The sequence below is a fragment of the Ammodytes marinus genome (assembly GCF_949987685.1).
Source record: "Ammodytes marinus genome assembly, chromosome: 10".
In the NCBI taxonomy this organism is placed as follows: Eukaryota; Metazoa; Chordata; class Actinopteri; order Uranoscopiformes; family Ammodytidae; genus Ammodytes; species Ammodytes marinus.
This window is the reverse complement of record NC_137214.1, coordinates 16074863-16098543: the sequence shown is the minus strand read 5'-3', so window position 1 is coordinate 16098543 and position 23681 is coordinate 16074863. Positions and strand designations below refer to the sequence as shown.

At 40.8% G+C, this 23681-nt stretch overlaps 2 protein-coding genes across 2 annotated transcripts; one reads left to right on the top strand and one right to left on the bottom strand.

Moving 5' to 3' along the window:
• Positions 1-908: 908 nt before the first annotated feature.
• On the bottom strand, positions 909-11018 carry tmem255a (transmembrane protein 255A; the record flags this gene model as incomplete). Its single annotated transcript, XM_080035844.1, has 10 exons — positions 909-1052; positions 1230-1373; positions 2705-2867; positions 3706-3777; positions 3960-4048; positions 4181-4240; positions 6088-6177; positions 7762-7824; positions 8533-8675; positions 10958-11018. 10 exons carry the CDS (start codon positions 11016-11018, stop codon positions 909-911), a joined length of 1029 nt encoding a protein of 342 aa, XP_079891970.1.
• A 4408-nt stretch (positions 11019-15426) lies between these two features.
• On the top strand, positions 15427-20741 carry atp1b4 (ATPase Na+/K+ transporting subunit beta 4). The gene is made up of 8 exons (XM_080035311.1): positions 15427-15495; positions 16098-16314; positions 17935-18063; positions 18178-18285; positions 18614-18813; positions 19436-19492; positions 19598-19690; positions 19776-20741. The coding sequence occupies exons 1-8, from the start codon at positions 15430-15432 to the stop codon at positions 19935-19937; spliced, it is 1032 nt and encodes a 343-aa protein (XP_079891437.1). The 5' UTR covers positions 15427-15429; the 3' UTR covers positions 19938-20741.
• Positions 20742-23681: the final 2940 nt, after the last annotated feature.

Sequence of the window (23681 nt, the reverse complement as noted above, 5' to 3'; positions counted from 1 at the left end):
ACTTTCCATCTGATGTCAGTGAATCCAGCACTAACTGCTCCCCCTCAGCCTCACTCCAGTTTATCCCTGAAGGACACCAAACATTTCTGCTAGCTGTGATATAAATGTTTTGTACAAAGAAAGAAACAGTGTAAGCTTAACATGCTATGCAGCTTTTAGTGAAAATACAATAAATAGGATTTTGAGTGTAATTGTTAAATTGACTTAACAGCTACTATAGCTTATTTCTTATTGAATGCTGCTCCGCAAAGTTCACCTCACATTGATCATATATCTTAATGTAACTGAAGGACTGATAGATATATACCATGATCTGTTTGTATACCTTATACTTAACTGCTAAAGGAGCATCTGTACATCATACTGCTGTATACGTCAATTACAGCTAACCTTTTAATTATGCACCATGACACTATTAGCCGCTGAAGAAATATCTGCTTGGGACTTTAACTCTACAGATTATCATTCGGAAGCTGATTTGGATTTGGAAGCGTCCCTCCCCTGACTCAATATGTCACATTAGGGTGGTAGCTGTGCTAATGAGTCGACAGCAAGGACGTCATCACCTGTGGCACTGAAAGTACATTTGCATTAAGGCAGATAGATGTGTAAACATTCCTGGCTTTGAACTGGTTGTTTCTCTCAATGTGTTTATTCACACACACACTCACACACAGACAGTGCAGGCGTGAGTGATGCCCAGTGAGACAAACGCTCGCTGCATTGTGTCAGGCTGAACTCAAAGTTAGTGTGCTCAGTGGGCGATCTCCTCCTCAGCACCTTTACCTTCAGCAATTCTCAACGATGGCTAGGAGGAACCCGGAGGAAATCGTGCATTCAAACCACTCGTTCAGCGTCAAACAACTCCACAGTAAAGTCCAAGGTGCCTTATGTATTTTGTAGCCGCGTTACGGGCTGTACGGTGGTGGCTTCTCGTCTGGATGGTTGTGAGGAGGAGAGTAGCGTGGGGGGATCATTGTGGGCCACAGGTGGCTGGCTCCAGACTGGGATTCATCGGACAGGCCCGAAGAGTCAGGTAACACGTAGGAGCCCTGCAGGGAGAAGAAACACATTCATAAGAGGCTTTGGTTTCAGAAAGACTATCGGATGCTACCGAATATTCAACCAATCTTTACCTAAATGGGCAATTTGTTGTGCAGTAGTGAAACAAAACAATGAAAGCACACAAATACATATAAAAAAATGTATGAGTCAAATTAAGGGTGTACCTGAATGTCGTAGGCAGTGTAAGGCGGCAGGCAGGGGGCAGTGTTGTAAAACGAGTTGAGGGACGTGGTTGGAGGAGGCTCTGCTGCAACTGGCGCTGAGATGGCCTCTGGTTCAGATGTGCTCTCTGAGACAGCAGCAGGTATCTGACAGGGACATGAATAATCTCCAATCAATTTCTTTCAATTCGAAGGTCAGTGAATTAAAAAGCACTATGAACATTTTACATCAGCTCATAAAAATCTATCTCTGCGTTCCAAATCGTATACGCTTTCTTTTTTCCAATCTACATACATCTAAATCTGACCATGAAAATAATCTAGTTAGCATGCAGCAGGCATATAATTGCGACATACTTTTACTCATTTATTTCATCATTACAATGCGCCTTGATCTTGCTGTTATATCTGTCGCATCTCTGGTTGTTTTCATACAGAGGCTTCATCAATGTGACGTCACTTCCGGTGCACACTGGATTGTGGGTCAGACTCGGCCAAATAAAAACGCTGATTTCAAACACTAAAGCTGCATTCCAATAGTAGTTGCACTTCCCCTCGTTCATTTACCCTCAGCCCTTGGTATGACGTAACAGCATACGTTGCACGGAGGGAACTTGGAGCGCGGAGGGAGACTGGGCGGGGGAGGAGCGGGGGATTTAAATGGAACCCACTTGCCCTTGTAGTCGCAATGGACCGTCAGTTACATAGGTAGTTCTGAATGCAAATAATACAGAATTATAACATTCTGCTATGTTGCAGAAAGCCATTTCCATAGCATAACAAACATTGAATTTCGACACGGTAACTCAGATTATCAAGATATTGTTACTTACACATGTAAATTGTTTGCTCCGACATATTTTCTTATTTATGTTAGTTCCAACCAAAAACATTTGTTTTAAATAGTCCTCTAATTGGCAGCCATCTGTGTTATAGCAGCAATGTGTAAACTGCAATACATTCACTGGATTGTTCGTATGGAAATAGGATAGCCTAATTGAGGCGTTTTGGAATATATTTATATATATATATTTGTCCTGCGGGTGGCCGCGATGTCCCTAAAAGCATACAGTCTACCGGAAAATAAAAGGAGAAGAAGAAGAAGACGAACTGCAATGCACTGTGGGTGATATCCACCTCGGAGTGACCATGGCTGTTCACTTGATCACTCAGCCCTCCGAGGGTCTATATCACAAAGTTCACTTCAGTTTCCAGACAATTGGAACGACACTTAAGATGGCGGCGGGGATTCCCCCGAGGGCAAGTGCCTAGGGAAAGTGAACGAGGGCATGTTGAACGGGTATTGGAACGCAGGGTAAAAATCTCAGCCAAATGTAGTTGACATCGGGGTATTTTTAAGCATACTAAATCTGACCACCAGCATTGGGAAATCCTAAATATTTTTTCTACCATACATACCATACTAAATAGCAGAACGTATGGGTATTGGAACTCAGGATAACATTCACTTAACCCACCATGTCTTTGAAGCCTCCCAGCACAGCAGCGGTGATGATGCCCAGAAAGAGGGCCACGATGTTGAGGATGGTGGCCGACCACAACAGGTGATAGAGATGCACCACATCATGGCAGCCCTTCACATCTGTGAACTCGTGGTAACCTCCCATCACCTCTACACGGCTAGACCAGTGGGTGGGACAGAAAGGGAAACAGCCTACAGTCAAGCCACAAACGTCACCAATAAAGGGTTTTTCCAACAATATCAGGCTCTATGTGCATTTTTATTCAGGACACAAATGGTAGATATTCGACAAGGTTTTGATTTAAAGAGATAAATTAGTGTACATCTACGATTCAAATGGATACGAAACACATGGATATGAATGGATGTTTGGTCAAACACAAAAAGTGCATGCAAAATGTCACCCTAAAAACACATTTCCATGGTGGGTCAATCATAAAAACTTAAAGGTGCTGTAAGCGGAATGTTTTTTAGCTAACTTCCTGTCAGTTAGCAGTCCCCTCACTTGTCCCTACGTCACCACATTAATGGACTGCGGTCTACAAGCAGCGGGTTATCTAGCATCATCTCAGATCCATAAGTGTGATAAAACACGATAAAAACCATCAAAACAGACATTGGGGAGAATTTTTACCTGCTCCGCCATTGTAGGCGCATAAACATTCACCCATCTGTTGCTCTGGCGTGCACCGGCAGTGAGACGGGTACCAGTTTGTAGCGTTATTTCTTCTGATTGGGTACCACTTTCGGGATCCCCGAACAATTTAATTTGCTGATTACATGCAGAGCGGGTGACTGAGAGATCGGAGGTATGAAAGGCGCACACTATATAAGTGATCACTGTATGAATATAGAGCGATTTAATACTTATATTAACCTAAATATATCGCTCACTTCACCTTTAAGTTCAATGAATCAACACTTATCAAAAAAGACAAAACTAAACATGAGTAGATCATCAATGGCCAATATGGATCTAGAAAAAAAGGGACCTACTTCCAAATCATGGATGATTTCCTAAACTTTTTCAAAACATCTTTATTCTGAAGTCCCATAAGAGGATGTTGTCTGAAACAAAGGTTAAAAGAAAAACAAACATTCTTGTGGCAATTCAATCAATGTAGCAGTGCAAAAAAACCTCACACAAAAATTGCACTCAGCGTCACACATCAGAAAGTCCCAAGCTATGAAAGCAGCAAAGCATGCAGCCGCTGAATTCAGAGGTTCGTCAGTTTGCTCGGCTTACTCACTTCCCACAGTTGTAGAGGTCGCAGCAGTAACAGGTGTTGCTCTTCACGCGAAGGTAACAGGACGAGCGCGCCGATGCTTGACAGGCCACCTGAAGGTCAAAAATTATTTTATGATGTCTTCACTTTGGGTTGACTTCTGGCTCTTAACTATGTCCCCATACAGTAATACGATATATCAATCGTATTACAGTGAACGGAAAAGTGAAATATGCGTTTCTTACATCGCGGTCAGTCTCACTGGAGTGATACTCGCAGCGCCCAGCATACAGAGGCCGGAGGTCCTGCAGTACGATAAACAAAATGTTTAGATATTTCACATTATGTATCCATCATAACCCGTCAGAGAGCAAGTAAACATGGCCGCAGTTCTAACAGGCCTCCCTTGTTCTCAGACCCTTTGGGCCAAAAAATGTCTAGGTTCATTGTGTCAATTAGTTTGAGACCATTTGATTAAATACAAATTTGTTTGATACTATGGTAATCAAATACACTAAAACATGACATACATAGTTAGACTTTGAATACAGAATCCTGAGGCCCCTGCTCATTCCTCAAACAAATCTATGTTTAGTCAAATAAATGACCACCAACTGCATTAGTTTGTAAAATATCGAACCTGTGTGTATTTCCTTCTTCTTGTATGCGGTACATTTTACAGTTAAAATCCTTTCTTTGTTTCACTCTTAACTGAGCTGACCACTTTGCTTGCTACCTGATCAATTGTTCTTTCTAAAACTATTTAAAACTTTACTATAAAACAAATGTATTTACACGACGTCCTAACATAAAAATAAACCACAATCATTCATGTAAGAATCCCATTCACAAACCTATGAAATAAATAGCATACAACACCAATCTTAACTGTATTATTATATTCTGTACTATAATTTGGCTCTTACAATGAATATCTTAACATTGAGATCAAGAATATTTATTGATGTTTAGGAGCAAATCAATCCCTATTTCCGTACAAATTAAACACTAACTGTGTAGTCAGATAAATGACAGCATCACTTCTTCTCTTCAGTCTGTCATGTTGCTTGCAGCATATTTCTTCTGCTATCACCTCACTGTGCCTTGTATTCTGATGTGTAAAAAACTGTTGGAAATAAATTGTACCAAAAGAAAGATCCTGCTAATGGTGCTTATCTCCCTTCTCACCCAACCATAATTTATTTTAGCGTAATTGTTTTAAGAATGCATTAGTGCAGTGGTTCTCAATTATTTTCTGTCATGCCCCCCCTAGGGGACAGAATTTTTTTCGCGCCCCCCCTAAATTGAAATACTATTGAGAACCTGCTAATATCTATTTATTTATCTGTACAAAACCACTGTATGAGTTTCTGGCACGAGCATTCTGCATACAATCACCTTATTATCAAATTAGATAACAAAAATTAGCTGAGATAACTTCTGCAGCAAAAAAATTCAAAGTTCAGTTTATTAGCTCAATTTGTAACATTTAAACAAGACTGCTCAGTCTGTGAGAATCTCAGGACAGAGAAACAAGAGCAAATGATTCACTGAGGTTTGCATTTCATTCAAAAAAAATTTAAACTGTAAACATAGTTAAGGTGGTGTTTTTTATTATTATTATAGGCCAATAGGCCTTCTGTGTTATTATTAGTCTACTTGCTTGATTTCTTTTTAAATAGCCTACAGAGACACTTGGAGACATATGTGGACATTTATTTACTGCAAATCGCAGCCTATCGCGCGGATATGACCATACACAAGCACACATCACGCTTGCTAGCACTTAAAAAAAATAAAATAAAAATGTTGGTCAGTTGGAAATCAAGGCAGCCTGCGCCCGCCCCACCATTTGAGAAGCACTGCATTAGTGGATATATATTGTAAACAGTACTTTGCATAATGGAGAAATATCTCCATCTACCACAAAATATATTTGAGAAGGGTGCAGCAGCTGCTACAGCCGTATGCGAGCGGTGCCCTTGCAGAAGGGCATACGCATCTAATATATACTGCAGCTAATGCAGACAGAGTGTATTAAGTATGTATGGGCATTGATTAATCAGCTTCTTATAAGTCTGAGCATAAGTGTTAGCCATATTCGTAATGTATTACTTGAGTTATTTAAGTACAACGCTACAGTGTTACTTACAATGTGCCTCGCAGCAAAAACACCATCCACAATAGCACAGCAGAAGGCGGCCACCACCCCGAAGCTGATGAAGACAATAGATGCCACTAACTGTAAAAGAAAACATCCACTTTATCACTTTTCATCACGCTGTAATGATTATGAAGTCAATTGAACACTTTTGTATTGTGTAACATTCCCAACATTATTGTATATCATCCTGCTTCTCTCTGATAACGAATATGTCTGAATGGAGGGGGTGAGGTTGGAGCAACAGTGAGCGCTGTAGTTGTCACCTAGCTCCACTGGTGTTTGTGGATGGCATAGTGCCCAGCTCTTTATAGGCACTGAAACCTCTCCCCTCCCTCTCTGCCTGAGCTCTTCAATGAAAGACAGCGTGTATTCAGTTACACATCACCCCACCCGGCCTGCAGCTATCCCAGCTCGCAGGAGGGAGGTGGTGCCGGTGACTCTACAGATTCAGCAGCTGGATGTGACAGTGATTCTATTCCTGCGCCAAGATTTCTACGAAACTTACAAACACATCCAGGAACCTATGACTGAAAACTAAGGGATTTAACAACACGTGGTAAAGATTTGACAGCCACGTGGTAGTTAAGGTCCTAATAACATTGTAGGACGATATGGTCCTACATCATTACACTATGCTCTGCCAAACCAAGATCAGTGTCAGTTCTTTTAACTGCTGGATTTCTTTTCTCTTTGCAAAGTCTGTTTCTGCCCCCTGCTAATGAGATTACTGGTTGAACATATGATTTACTCACTTTCACCCATTTTATCATGTATAAAAACATGTACATTTTTTTCTTATCTGTGGTCGCTACTTACAATTTATTTAATTATTTAATGAGATGCCAATTATTATCTTAATGAATAGTGATAATTGCGATCAGAACTGTTTGGTTTTATTTTGTCAAACCAAGTCCAAAATTCAAATATATTGAAACTCACTTTCATAGAAGAAGACAATCTGTGATATATATTATAATATAATAATATTCACATCGGGCAGGCAAAAATGTCTGAGAAAATAAATGAAACACGTAATCTATTACCAGAATAGTTGCCATTTCATATTCTGTTGATCAACTCACTTCAGCTCTACTTAAAATACAATAAATTGATCATTTTGTGCCTCTAACACTGCAAACCATAAATAATATCAACACATTTTCTGTGGAATCACATTATATGGCAAATGGCCCATCGGGGGCAGCATGGTGTAACACATCACAGCTCAGTCGGTCATGGTTCTCACACACATGCGTGTGGAAGGTGTCACGGTTCAAACTCATTCTTCATTTTAGCCTTGACAGTACCCGCCACGACGCCGCCCACCTGCTCCCCTCATATGCACTTTTCTTCCCCACATTCCAGTGTGGACATCTGTCCTCCTCCGCTTACACCCCATTTCTATTTCTGTCTGCATCTCCCTTGAAGCTGAGAATACTTGCTCTGCTACACAAAACTCCTCGGGGCAATGCGGGACCCGTGGCCTGTTTTGGGTCCGCCCTGTCTACTGTCACATAACCAAAATATTCAAGCTGTAGGGTCAGGGTAGTTATATTCAACTGATGTGCAGTTTTATGACAGCGTGCAGGGAGAGAAGCGATGAGGAGACACCAAACAATTGAAAGTGATCTCAATGAGGTAATATACAGTATATCCTCTTACCATCTGCCTCTTGTTCTCTATCAAATGAGAGCCGATAATTCCCAGAAAAGAGCCAAAGCCCAGCTGAAAAGAGAAAGAATATATGTCAGGGCATATATCTGATCTGACTATAAAGCTTTGATTTCATCGCATGGGATAAATGCAATTGAAGAAGCATTTCGGCATGTTTACAATGATTTGGAAACTTCTCTGAATCTTATTTTATACCTCATTTCCACTGAGCAGTGCGGTTCGGGTCGGCACGGTTCCGGTTAGCACGTAACGCTTGATCTGGCTTGCGTTTCCACTGCTGACAGAACCCTTACTTGGTAGGCAGGTTTATGCTGGACGCATCGAGCCGCTCAGTGGAAACAAGGCTTTTGTTTCTTCTTTGTAAATCTCTGTAAATCCCCTCTTGCGTAATGGTAATGTTAACTATGAATCTGGTGAATTTGTATCAGTTAAAAAGAGCATCTTCAGAAATGTTAATGTCACACTGGAGGCTGCTTTTCCTGCTCGCTCATGATGTAAGGCTGAGTGCTAAAAGCCGAGTTCCATGAAGAAAACACACAGATGGGCTGAGATACTTAACCTCACTCAGCCACTAATGACAGTGATGCTAAATAATGAACGTTAGGAAAAATACACCACTCTGAGAGACCTTCAGCAACTAGGTTCATGGGAAGAGCTCACTGCGAACAACCCCACTTCACTTTTAGATTTTGTGAAATATCTGTCGAAGCCGAAAGCAAAACAGGTCCCGCTGCAGGTGTGAACGTGTTGCATACTCACAATAAGTCCTGGGTAATAACCACCAACTGTGATGTTCTGCGTCCTGGTCGTTGCTGCCAGGCCGAAGATGAGGATAAGAATTGAAACTATTAGCAGCATCACCGTCAATATTATGGATTTCCTCTTTCTCCTCTTGAAGGAACCTAAAAGACAAAAAATTAGGGAAACATCACTGACTGAGACAATATCTTCAACAGAGAGATGCAGCTGCAACTACGAGTGTTTATGTAATGGGAAGAGACTTGTGACACTGTTGAAGTATATAAGAAAAAGTCATCAATGTGCACACTGTTTTGACAATTCGAAGACCTTGCAAAGGGGCTGATATTGTTTGTACTGTGTCTCTTTAGACATGCAAATAAATACTCATTAAAAAGGCCCTCTGTGAAACACTCACTATTTATGTTCATCAACAAAACTGGAGAGGATAAATGATGAATTTATAATTAAATAGTTAAATAGTTAATTAGTTAATTCATCAATATCAATCTTGCAGACATTAACCCTAAAAGGGAAAGCAAAAGTCATATAGATTATTAGTTGGCTCTAAAACTGACAAATGACTTCTTATGTTGCTCACGATGGGAAAAAAAACTCTGCCTTGAGACAATAGTAAACGAATAATACAAAATACCCAATTTTATCTTGCATTATTCATATTTAAAAATGTTCTCCAATCCCAAATAGTTTGTGGAAAACTTCCTGACATACTCAGAAAGTATGTTTGATTCTACAATTAGCAGCCATTTCCAATTAACTTTTTACATTTTTACTCAAGTCCTGGTCATGTCCGCTTCAAGTCATGTCACAAACAAATGTATGCATGAATAATGACAAAGACAACCATACACTTGAAACTGAATGTACCTTATAATGCTAATAGTTTCAGGCTCTTTTAAAATTGCTCAGATTTAAACAAATTCGTCTTGACACCTCCCTTCAAAGAAGGTAGCTGCTGGCTGAGAATCCACCTGCTTCTTGCTGTGTACATATTGCTTCTCAGTTTATTTTGCCGTGTTTGAAGAAAAGCAGGCCCTTCGAGTCACATCTACCTTCTGTATCATCAGTTTGTGGAAACAAAGAGTTTGAAAAAACAAACAGACAGTCAGAAATTACTACAACAAAATAGTGAAGTTCCAGCCTTGAGATCAATAAAGGAGTCAATCAGAGCTCATCACTACACTAGCAGGGCGTTACTTTTCCTGCACAATGAAGGACACCGCCTCTGAGATTGATGATCCAGAAATACATTTTGCAGAGCTTGAAGCTACAGTATATTATATTAACAATTATTGCGATGAGGCTGCATTTCCTCCCAGATGAAATCATTGTAATTATTAAGGGGTGGTGAAAAAAATCAATTATTTAGAAATTGCGATTCCTTTCCAATGCAATATTGAATCATAATCATAATTGGCAAAAATTGATTTTGTATCGAATTGTGACCCCAAGAATCTGAATCGAATGGTGGGATTCTTAAAGATTCCCACCCTGAGTAATTATGTACTTTTCATGGTTTAAAATGCTACATTACACTTCACTGAAGCAACACATGTGGCCGTTACAACTGTTTCACGTGAAACCAGGGCACCACAAATAAACATTCAAGTGTACCTCCAGTTGTAGGTCCCTTTGGATTAAGGTTTATGCTAAATTACATGTATTTTACATTACTCAAAGTAAATAGTATTAGTATTTAAAGTAAGATGACTTGTGTTCAACATTAATCAAATAGCATAACAGAAGTAGGCTAGGTCTATGAAGATTTCTCCATGTGACAGTCACATGTTGTCAAATCATCACAAGTTCAGTATGATTTAATCACAACTAATAAATGCAATAAAAAGTGACAACTTGTCTTTTTTTTTATCATTGCCTTACAAGGAGTAAGAGCAAACTTACCGTTACATGGAGGATCGTGCTATATGTGCCACATAAGCAAAAGTATGTAGCCTAAAACATATATAATCTATGGTGTAGAAGCAAAGCAACAATATACTACTGAGAATAAGCCTGGACTGAACAGCACAAAAGATATTCACTGATTCATCGAAATCTGTGTTTAACCATCAGAGCAACACATCAAGGCTGTTGGGGTTTGCTCGACGTCTCTGCACCTGCAGTGACGTTCTGCGGCCTCGACCAGACAAGAACAAAAAAAAACGGGCTGGTGATGCGTGTTTTAGCGTGTGTATGCAAACCAAACAGGGCGTTCGTAATTGGTTTGAAATAGAAAAAATAACATGTGTCTGGTGAAAATATTAACATTGGTGTGCACGAACAAGCTTTAGGCGTTGAATAGCCTAACACAAAAAAATATATAAAAATAAGGGAAAAAATCCCGCACTCTGGTAAAGCAGCATCCAATTTGATGGATAAAACCTGCTGCAGTCCGACATACCGTTGACCTTGCACATACACCTACCCATGCTTGTTGTTTCAGAGAGGGTCAGCCTGCTGGATTGTAGGCTCTGAGCAGGAGGCATGCTGCCCGGGGAGTGTTAAGCGCAGTCCGCCGGAACGATCCTCACTTGCAAAAAAAAAACACAACTCAATAATCACGACTCGGTATTATTCGCTAGTGTAGAATGAGCTGTGTACAGTCGTGCTCTAAACGCGGGCGGTGCGTTCGCTTGCTGCTGCATTCTTTGATAACAAGAAGCTCCGTCCCCCCACCCCTACAGCTTGAGCCCGAGCCAGAGTCCGTCTCATTCATTTACATCCCCGAGGCGGTTGCCACGTCTGTCGGTCTCCGTCCTCACGGTGTCGCCGGTGTTGAACAGTGCTGCTGCTGCTGCTGCGGGGTTGTATGTGCGCATGTCACACACACACACACACACACACACACACACACACACACACAGTGGGGCCTACTTTTGCGGTTGGTACTTGAACAGTAACGGTAAAGTAGTTTATGACGTGGGCTAATATTATCAGTGACCGGTAGCCTACTCGACGTTCGTCACTTTCCGTAGACTACAAATATGTCAGCCTACTGACTTTACAGGTCAAATGTTACATCCCGAGATTGATAAATATGGTTGAAATGTCCTTTCTTTGGATGATATTCTAAATTCATTAATAAAAAATGCAATAATTGATGTAGATATTTTCTTAATATCATGGCCTGGATAATGTATCAGAGAGACAAAATGTCTGACACTTTTAAGAAAAAATGTTATTAGCCTAACCGGTCCAAGCTAACAAGATGGTAGAAGACCAGCTGAAAATGTGAGTGGACCCTCAAAAAAGGTAGCCTAATACTCTACTGACTGTAGGACTAGGCTATTATTTCAGTATTGTGTTGGATTTATAGAAGGCATAGGCCTACATGACAATAAATAAAAGGTCACTGAGGGAAGAATGGTCACCTGTAACGGGTCCACACCACCACCAGTACCCTATCATGCGGTCACCATCTGAGTTTTTAAGTTTTTATCCATCGCAGAAAGCTCCGAGTGGTCTGCTTTTTACATCACATCTAGTCAAACAAATCAGGTTTAGTATGTCTTATTAAGTAAAGTCTGCCTATACTTGCCTTGGTTTGAAGAAGAAAAACAGTCCAACAGTCAGGGGCCAGTGTAAGCTTAGGTCAAGCCTCGAGCGCCACCACGTGTCCAAACCATACTAACCCTTTTTTTTCTTAACAGGTCGGAACCATCGATAGTAGGTCGGAACCTTGAACCATCCAACTGAAAGTGACACATGCTGCCTTCACGTAGGCCTAGTTTACGTGTTATAAGGTCCCAAGCTCTTTTAGGCCGACATTCAGTAGACACAATGTTCGCCAGTGTGACTGTCTAAAGCAGGGGTCACCAACCTTTTTGAACCTGAGGGCTACTTCATGGGTACTGAGTCACACGAAGGGCACCCAGTTTGATACACTCTTCTGAAATAACACATTTGCTCAGTTTGCCTTTAGCTATATATTATTATTAATGATTAATGATACTCATCTATGTGAAGACACTGATCATGTTGATGATGTCTCACAATAATGATCAACAATGACTTAAAAAAGGTGGGAAACAGATTATTATGCTATTTTTAGAACAGGCCTGCGGGCGCCTCATATGGTCCTTGCGGGCTACCTGGTGCCAGCGGGCACTGTGTTGGTGACCCACTGTAAAGAGTAGGCCTATGCCTATAGCTGAAAACCATTCACTTGAATAAGTGTAGGCCTAGGCTACAGCCTACAGGCCTACTTGAAAAAGTTAGGCTACATGTCACCTATTAGGCTACACAACTTGAGTACAAAAGTAGGCTATCTGATTTTCAAAGTAGCCTATTTAAGTATCAAGAGTAGGCCTATTTGTGTAAGTAGGCTATCCTATAATCAGGAAATTAACTTAAATTGAGCCCTATTAGGTCCAATATTAAAAGTTAGAATTACTCACACATTAATGTTAAAGCAGGGGTTGTAGTAGAAATAAACCCCAGATATTCTACATTTTATTGTCATTATGGATTTAAGTATTTTTTTAATTTTCAGGCCTATATTGGTTTTCCTGGTAGAAATGTAACAGATTTGACGGAAAAACATCAGTTTATCAATCAATCGACTAATGTGTCATATGTGCTTGTAGGCCTAGCCTACATACTGTTTGGTATACAATATTTTATAAACTTCATGTTTCATGTGCAAAAATCTAAATTGGTAGTAACTAGAAACTTAAATAAATTTAGTGAAGTAAAAAGTTGAATATTTCACATTGAATTGTATTGTATGGAGTACAAGTAGAAAGACGCATGAAAAAAGACAATATCTTACCAATTGAAAGTTAATAACACATTTACTATCTTAATAATTTGGAACTTTATTCCCACCCCTGTTTTTGAAACATTATTTAGACCTTCATTTGGGAAATTAACTGTCTGATTGATATTCGCTTAATTAGAAAATACTGCATTTATTCAACTGAATGAATTGAATGTATTTTTTATTTCAACATATGTTATAGTCTTATAGGGTAATTGCAGATAACATGAAAGACTGGGACACGTGTAAAATAATGTAAGTAGGCCTAATGTGAAATTCCAGTTGCACCCCTTTTTTCTGCTAAACATCAAAGTGTGCATGTTGCCTGATTGAAAAACATTGAAAGAAAGCCATCTTTCTTTTTCTATGGCTATCCGAATATGGTGTCATGTTACTTCAGCTTAAAACCTGATTCAAAATCCCATTCATATGACAGGAACATTTCCCTCAAACACTGACATTATGGAGGTCTATAATTGGAAATAATTAAATGAGGAAGTTGTACATTTAAATTTGTAGTTTGTTCAAAAACAACAAAGAGGCATATCTCTAGAGACCATATCTGAGAACTCAACTAAAATGTGTTTTGGAATAGGGAGTCCTAATAGCCCTACTCAACAAACCCATACATGAGGATCTTTCATGTCTTGTTACCTGATATTGTGCTATTGTTAAGCTTATGTTTGTCACTGAGTGTGCTTAATCAAATGACCACACATAGAACCTGTACCCAAGTACTGTTAAAGCAGAGACATTTGCACATTGCTCATTTGTGCCCTGCTAGAGCTCCCTAGTTTATACACCTGGCTATGTTTGTCCTGTAAAGAATCACATGCAGGGACTATGCATGAGTCAACTATTCTGTAGCTACTTACAAGCAATAATACATTTAAATGGCACGCACAATGTCATTCAAGCTGTCATTGCCCTGCATGGACAGCTCCATACTCGGGTGTACGGCTTTTCCTGAAACATTTCCTTATGTGGCAACAAATAATAACTATTTTATTTTTCAAAATACACACACACACACACACACACACACACACACACACACACACACACACACACACACACACACACACACACACACACACATAGGTGCACGTTCTCAGAGAACAGATTTTTTTCCATGACGCAATTACTCTTTTCATGTTGAAGAAGGAAAAAAAAACACTTTGAAAAGCCCCCCATCCTCCCACTTTTTTCTTCTTCTTTTTTTTGTACATGCGGTAACAGAGCGTTACGTGACCAGAGTGTAGATAGGGTCAGGGTCCAGGGATGAGGACTACTTGAACCTCACCAGATGAGCGCTTCTGGTGAGCACTTGCTGCAGGAGTCTGTGGAGGTATCGGCGTTGGCAACTGGATTAGTACGCACGATGCATCTAAAGGGACCACACGTAATGCCACATGATGGCTATCTCATGTGTTAAGCTTTTGAAACTTGTTAAATAAAACATCTAATCTATACAAATGGTCAAACAATAAAAACGAAGTAACGTTGACAGGCTTCGCTTGTACAGTAGCCTTTCCAGCCAGGCTATGATTGACTTCAGTGTCTTGTGTTTGGGATAAGCTATAAATATTGTATTCAGGCTTCAGTCTCAGCCCCGGCTTAGCAGACAATGGCCGATGGAGTGCGTGTGCAGAATGCAGTGCCGTGGCCCTGGCCGCTGCCAAAACGTCTCCGGGACCAAAAAAAAGCACTTTGTATCCCACCCCCAGTTCTTCTCTGTCCAGCGTTCATTCACCATGATGCGCGCCTAGTTGCAGGAGGCTCTCCACACCCGGTCCCCTTTGCGTGCCTAAAACTTTCTAATGATATCCCATAACAATTTTTGACAAACGTTACTCCCTTTTTTTCTCTCTGGAGACCAAGAAGTTTTTTTTATTTTTTCATTTTTTAATATTATTCCACGTTTTAATTGCAAAGAGAAATTCAGGTATGTCAGAAACCTTTCATTGATACTCTTATTTTTTGTATATTGATTAGGTTACTTGCATTGTTGTGAAAAGTCGTAGCAAAATTGTTGCAGAACTTGACAAGTTTGTATAGGCTATGTATGTATTTTCAATGCAAAGGCATGGTAGATGTAGTTGGTTCAACAAGTACCTTTGTTTCTTTCTGTGAAGAATATGGAGCCCAGTTCCACAGAGGGAGGAGCTGAGGAGAAGCTCCTTAAAAATCATCCATCAAGTCTTGTAAGTGCTGAAATTAGATTAGAAAAACATATATTTTGCAGAAGCAACAGTTAGGGTATCAATGATATAAGCAGGCATAGTTATTATCAACTCAATGAATCAAGTGTTCTTTTTTATTGGCCAAAGACCAAAAACTCATAAAAACATTTTAAGCATTAGCATTTTCATGTAAAGGCCAGACTCTCACGAGATGTAGTGACTTGTGTCCTGTTGTTCCTCCTGGGAACTGTGTGTCCTGGCCCGTGGATGCTGAGAGTCAGTGAGTAACATCTGGCCATCAGAGTGACCCTCAAACTTAGCCGTCTGCAGCTGCTGCTCCAAGCAGGAGGGTCCACTCAGAGGAGGTCAGCTCTCCCAACGAGTGCCAGAAAGGTCACCAGAGGGTTTATAATTTGCAGAAACAGGGGGACAGGGCCAGCAGTGCGATGGTCATTAACATGCAGAGCACTCTCCGTCACTTTGTATCATCTGTCATACTCGGAGCATGAGAAGGCAATGCCATTTATTTCCCCTGCGGTGATTTGAAAAGACAATAGGTCGACTGCAAAATTCGGCAGTTGAGAAATATGTGCGGTGAGGGCTTTTTCTCTTCTTTCCACCAGCCTCACAAGGTGATGCTCAAACATGGCCAAGAGCTGGAGGAAGAGCAGGAGGAGCTGGCCGAGCATCAGCCTCTAGAGCAGGAAGATCTGAACTTTGAGAGGTGGAAGCGAAGGCCATTACCACAGAGGACGCTCCATCAGAAGATAGACGACGTGAAGACGTACCTGTGGAATGCAGAGACCAAGGAATTCATGGGGCGCTCTGGAAAGAGCTGGAGTGAGTTGACGAAGAAAAGACAGGTTCTATATTCTGTTGGGGAATGGGGAAGGACGTCTGGATTGATGCTAAAGTACTTAGTAGTTACCAAGTAGTTATTTTATATAATTGTTTTTACTGCATTTGTCAAATTGTTACAGATATAATGTTGAGTGTGCCTTTGATCAAATTAATGGTGTCTGAATGTCTTGAAAAGATGCACTTGGGGGGTTAGTTTCGGGGATAAGAAATGTCTCTCCAGTCCACTGACTCACACAGTGCTCACTGTGTTGCGAGTGTGTGTGTGTGTGTGTGCGTGTGTGTGTTTGTCCTTATGCTCAATGTTTACATAGGTGCATGGACAATTCAGAGTGTCTCCACGAAAACAGACTGCCTGGGGACGTATTCCCAGCGGGAGTGCACTGTTCCGGGCCTCGTATTGGCCAGGACTCACATTCCTCTCCATCTTACCATGCTCTCCACAGTCTCTTTCCCAAAGCTTTGGCGACCTCATCATTGAACTTAACGCGCTTATGGCCCCTCAGTTTCAAGCAGACACGTCTCGTCTCTCTTTTTTCCTGTTATCCTTAGAGCTCACTGCCAAATTGAGCTTTGGTGCATGCAAACTTATTTTTGCAGGAAGCGACAGAATGGACGAGTTTGTTGAGTCAATGATGATAGAGCAGGATCTTGGTATTCCAGGGTAGCTGCTGTATGATGCTGTTGAGCCCCCTCCCTAAGCTCCAAGGTACACAATGGAAAAACATGATCCAACTGAGTGTAGTTACAATATCCAGGCAAAGTGTGTGTGATACTTGCATAAGCTGAAACGGCGCTGCATCGTGATTCAGGGCATGTGATAGAGCTCGTTTCCGCTGCATAGCCAGTGTGTGCACACTTGTGGAGGAGTGGGGGCCCATGTGTCTGACGAAGAAAAGGCCCTGGGCTGAAGTCTGTGCTGTGTGTCCTGTGAGACGGAGTGTGTAAGAGAAGGACACAATACCAGAGTGGGGTGATTGGGGCTCCTTGGAGCTGGCCGGGGCCTCTATGGCTGCTAAAGACCTTCACTACGATGGCAACCGGAGGTTCACTGTGTTCCTGAGTGAAAGGACAGCTGGGAGAATTCTCACTGAGCTCAAACAGAAAGGCCTTTGTGGCTCCGGGGATGCAAGGCTGGCTGCAGCTAGTCCCCTGTGAAATTGCCCACACAGCAAAAGCCATTTCATTTTGAGCACGTTTGGCGTGATTAGTTGCTAATGGACTGTTAATTGAGAATTTGCAGAACAACGATAGTTCTCTGAGTGTCTTTGTCAAAGGGGCTTCCCACATTAGCTCTAAACAGTGGATTTTATACCAAAACTATCTGGGATTATGAATCCTGACATGAAGGGAGGACAGTGCTTTTGTAAGAGTAACCAAATTAGTGATTGTCCTGATTAAGGACAGTAGCTGGAGTCTAGACAAAATCACACAGTCTGAGCTACAGTGGAACTTCTTTAATGGTTCATTGTTTTCCTCCACTCAGATCAGAGATACAATTTATGGAGGTATGCGTTACATAAGCCAATCTTTTGTGCAAATATGGCATCAGAAATGTTCACCCTAATAACTGCCCTCCCTTTTTTTCTCTCCTCATTTTAGGCCTCATCCTGCTCTTCTATGCTACCCTTTATACGTTCCTCGCCGCCATGTTTGGCGGCTGCATGTTTTGCCTCATGTGGTCTATTAGTCCCTACCATCCCACATACAATGACAGAGTGATGCCACCAGGTAAATATAACCCCAAACTCAGAACCACTCCACTGCATCCCACCACTGTCCTTCTGTCCGCCGCTTCTCCTTGAGTCTCGGCACAGTTTACTGTCTTTGGGTCTCCACTGGCAGGTATGACGATGGCCCCACCTCTAGAAGGCCACATAGAGATCGCCTTCAACGCCTCTGACCGCAAATCCTGGAAGAAGTACGCCAGGTCTATGGATGAGTATCTAAGATGTGAGTCAGTAGTGATCGGGATTGCGGGGGGGAAGTTTTAGGGGGAGTTTGAGGTTGTTGAGTTTGTTTTAAATGAACTTAGCATGCAACGAGTTAATCCTTTTCCTCACTACCTTTGTGCCAGCTTTTCCATTTGGTTTTTGCAAGGCATGCTGGGAAGGGAAGCCTCTTTGTGGGCAGAGTGCATCCATTCAATGTTTTTTTCTTTTTTTCTTTCACGCCCCGCTTTTGTCAAGCTTCCTTAATCAGAGGCCTGAGTCTGGCAGGGCATTGCTGTAGCCAGTTTATTTATGCTCTCCTCTCTCTCTCCCTGCCCCTAATTTTCAAGCGTATAACGATGCTGCTCAAGAGAAGAAGAATATTCGCTGCACACAGGACAGGTATTTCATGCAGGATGACTTGGAGGAGAGCGCAGAGCGTAAAGCGTGTCAGTTCAAGAGGTCCATGTTGGGGGACTGCTCGGGGCAGACGGACCCCCACTATGGCTATTCTCAGGGAAGGCCATGCATCCTCCTCCGGATGAACCGGGTAAGATGAGAGTCGGTCACCGCAACCCGTAAAACATTCCATCAGGGCAAAATAAATAAATAATAGAAAACAAAGAAAGGTAACATCAAACAATTATTGCGGTCAGATTTTGAATGCTTTAAAATACACAGAGATTTTTAGTGTTGAAAACCGCATGCTCTTTGGTCGATTCTGACCCACAATCCAGTGTGTACTGGAAGTGACGTCACATCGACGGAGCCTCGTATGAAAACAACTGCGGAGGCGACGGATATAAAAGCAGGAGCCAAGATCAAGGAGCAATGTTATGATGAAATAAATGAGTAAAATAATGTCCAATTGTATGCCTACTGCATGCTAACTAGATTATTTGTATGGTCAAATGTAGTAGAATAGAAAAAAGGAAGAGTATGCAATTTGGACCACAGGGTATGTTACTGGACTAATTCTGATGCTCACATGTTTATCACTGACATCTTGTGGCCATTCAAGGTAGAGGATGAGGACACATAAAGGGCAGGCACTACTTTCTGTCTTCAAAAAAAAATGTCATCATCTGATTCCAATTTGAAGACAAACTGTTGAACTTCAAATAGTTTTGAAGAATCCTTTATACATTTTTACTATTCTTACTTTTCACCAGATTCTGGGTTACTTACCTGGCCAGGGAAAACCAGTAAATGTGACCTGCGAGGTTAAGGTACAGTAACCATTGACATTTGTACTTTATCTCAGTGGGAGGCAACATGTCTGAAAAAGGTCATGATGGTATGAGTCATGAGAACATCACTTCCTCCTCTTTCAGAAAGGACCTCCAGAAGCTTTGGGAGAAATCCAATTTTTCCCTAAGAGCAGTTTTGAGTTGAAGTACTTCCCATACTATGGGAAACTCAGACATGTGAGTGAGAATTTCATCCTTGTGGAGAACTCATGGGAATGATTTATTCGAGTGTGAAATAACACCAGTCTTGTCTTGACCTCAGGTGAACTACTCTGCACCCTTGGTGGCCGTGCGTTTCGCAGGACTGCAGTACGACACTCACATTCAAGTAAAATGCAAACTTAATGGGAAGGGCATCATTAATGATTCACCCACTGATCGCTACCTGGGCAGTATGACCTTCTCCTTGGAAGTCGGAGCGTAGGGCAAAGAAAATCACCGCCAGCAGGACGCTGTTCTGACAATAAGGCAGGATAATGTAAAAAATTAAAAATAAATTTGAACCATTATTTTCCATGGAATATGTAATTCCCTCTCCTCACCATTTACTTAAATATCCATGTCTTTCTGCTGTGAAACAAATTCCTCAAGAAGTAGACATTTACTTGTTTTTCAGTTGTGTCTTTGTACTTTGAGCATGCTACCAGCACATGCATCCTCAACACACAGTGCTGAGCACAGGACAAGTGCTGTAGAGTGAGTTACGTTTCAATTCCTGATATTTTGCAATGATTAGCAAGATTAATCAAATTTAATGACACTCTGCCCAATACTTAGTATTTCTGGCTATGCAAATCCAATTATGACTTAAAACATTAGTAGGTAAATAGACATCTTGTTTTATCAGGTTAGATTATGTTTTTTGTGTGCACATGTTCATGTGATAAAGTGTACTAATATGTTTTGCATTATATGTTTCAAACATGTATATTTTAAGAATTCAAAGAACTATCATGCAAACACTGAGAGCAGGACTTGTACTGTACTTACACGGTAAAGAAAAAATACATAATAAATGACTGCAAATACACTATAACTATATTTTTGTTGAATAGAGCAGTATCATACAAGTATGATAAAGCATTACAAGCCACGTACTTCTTGCCTTCTTTTGTAAAAACAATTGCTATTGAAAGTGAAATACTACATAAGACTGATCAATAAAGAGACATGCTGTGCTGTGAAATAGTTTGTGAAAGGTCTGTACCATTTAAAAAAAGTATAACTATTTTGTGATAGTATTAATCCTGTCTGAACATGCTACTAAACATGATATCAATGTTGTATTTATTCCTATTATAGTTCTTATAATAAATACAATGTTCTGGTATGCACTGTACGTTTTCTTCCCCCACATGGGACTCTACATCAACTCAAAGGGACTTTTTTCACACGTAACTTTTAATAGCCAACAGCTCTGGAAAAATAATGATAGAACACAACTTTTCTTCAATCTGCATTTCTACATTAATTAATGGAAATGCTCTAAATGACAATATATTTGGGGAAAATGTCAGTACAATAGAGGGTATACCCATAAAAAGTGGAAACAAGAGACACTTAAAATTTGGAGTGGTCTCTTGATTGTTTTCCAGAGTTGTAGGCCTATATCTGTATTTGTTGTAACAGGGGCTTAGAGCAAAGCAAGCTGCTCTGTGAGGCTGCAGGTGTATTGATCCTCATCTTAGTTGATCTTGTTAGCAGTAAACTACAGCTGAGGATGATGGGATTGTGAAATTGCAGACATTTAGTCATACACCATTGTTGATGTGGATGGTGCTGGATGCAATTCAGGGTGAACATTAATTTGTTCATCAAATGTCATTATAATCCATCCAGTGGCCTATAGCTGTATATGTCACTCTAAATGTGCACCTCAAGTGGCGCCTTGTATAGGGAATGTTAGAGGAACACAGTCGTCAGGGTTTACCCTCTTGGCACCATGATTCTTTGTATGAAATAACAATTAATTTTACCATTGTTAGAGATATTTCATTTTAGGGAAAGTGGCGGAAAGCTGGTAGTTTGGCCATCAACACAGCTTTATGACCATTTATACATATGCCACCACTTCAGTGCTTTTCAACAAGTTCACTTTTTTAAGCTTAAAAAATATTTGAAGGTGAACGGTATTTTGCAATCATTTTTACAACAGTATGGTCTGTGAGGAGGTAAACCCACCATCAGCAAAACAGGTTAATTATTTCTCCAAACTATACCATCGTCCTACTTGAATCAACCGAGAGTGACCTTTGGGCAAACTCACATATATGCCTGAAAGCCGGTAATAGCCTGTTAGTCATTCCTTGTAAAAGAAAGCACAGCAGACCAAAGGCTAACACACAGTTTGGACAATAAGCAGCAGTTCACTCAGCAGTATGAATATTAAGTTTACAACCTTTAAACTTTGCATTCAATTTAGTCACCAGACTGTCAAACTCCCTTCCTGCGTCTTAAAGGGAAGAAGACAACCAGTTAAAAGAACGACAGCGCTACAAAACAAGAACAAAACTTTATTGAATTTGTTCCCCACTTGTTGCTCATCCTATCACATTCTTCATCAGATGGAGACAAGCTTCAATCAATAGAGGTGCATATCAGAAAGGCACGAAACCATCAGAACTGTGGATCATATATGCAAGATGATGTGACATAAAAGAAAATATGACTCATGGTCTTCATACTTGAAATCCTAGTGCTGTTGATGATACTGCACTATGAAGCTGGCGAATAGGTGTAGGGATCTTACAATAAATCAACAGCAAATTAACATCCATTCACCTATGTTTAAAGGTGGAGTTGACTATTCTAATCCAAAAGCAGCAATGCTATGCAAATATCAGCAAATATCTCCTCTCCGTCCTCGGCCTGTCCGTACTGTTTGCACTGAAAAAAATGTCAGGTGTTTCTACACAACCCAGGCTCTGTAAATGGGTATGTATACAAAGGGAGTCAACCGTTAACACTTCTCCAACTAATCAGCTAAAGGCAGTGTTTGTGACGTTAGTAACAACAATGTTATAGGACAGGTAGCCTAGTTAGTGACCACTGTTGTTGCCAGGCAAGGCATGTCTGGGGGAGGAGCCTCTGAAGAAGCAGGAAGGGAGGGGTGCATTTGTTTTGGTGGTCAGTTCAAATATCAACAAACTTTTTTTGGAATGGCGTACTCCACCTTTAATCCTGGTTATCAATAGTTCAAATTCGGCAAAATAAATATGCGTGTCATCTCGGAAATGAAATAGGGATGAACATTAAAATGAATCAATCATATTCTCAAATGTGTACATTTAATTAAAAATAAATCTTCCTCACCTGAGTGACAGAAACATAAAACACCACACATTGCCAACAAAAGAAAAAATGGTCCCAAATGCTGGTAAAATGTATTGATAGGTAAGTGTCCCTTTGACCTAATGTGCAAAATGTAGTTTTAATTAGCTTTCATGTAGTTTATGTCATGTGATGGTTAAAGTAACATGAAAATAGTGGCATTTGGGGAAAAATAGTGATAAACAGTGTTTCTATTAGCTTGCTCGTACATTCACGTCATCAAAAATCAACGTCATTCATCCTATACAAGAGAGTAATTTACACAGAGTATTGTACAATACAGACATAGAGAGGGAAAAAAGCCTCTCTGGGGTGGGGTGGGGGATTTACTTCTTCATAACATGCAATCTACAATTGAAAGATGCAATACTGATCAGAAACATTTTGGTACTTGATTCAGCCATTGGCCAGCCGCCCAAAAAAAATAAAGAAACAGTTGGGTTGGTTGCTGGGATCAATTGTTAAAGATGTGTAGGCTACGAGAAATAAGCTTAGAATGGTTATTTGAAGGGAGACAGAAAAAAGCTGGAATTTTGGGGGACGCTTTGGATGCACTGACGGGCAGCGAAGTAGTCGGAAAAGGGTGTTTTTAAAGAGATGTAGGGAGTAAAAGGGTGCGAGAGGCAAAAGCATCTTGGTCTGGATTATACAGATTGATAGCCAGTGCGACTCTTCCTCCGACCAATCAGGTAAGAGATAAGCACAAGGATGATTAGGAAGCTGAGCGCCACACCCACGGCAATGGGCACCAAAAAGCTCAAATCAGAGTCCAGGAAGCATTCCTCAGCTGACAGAAGGACAGACAGTAAGACAGAAAGAGAAGAGACAGAGAGCAGGT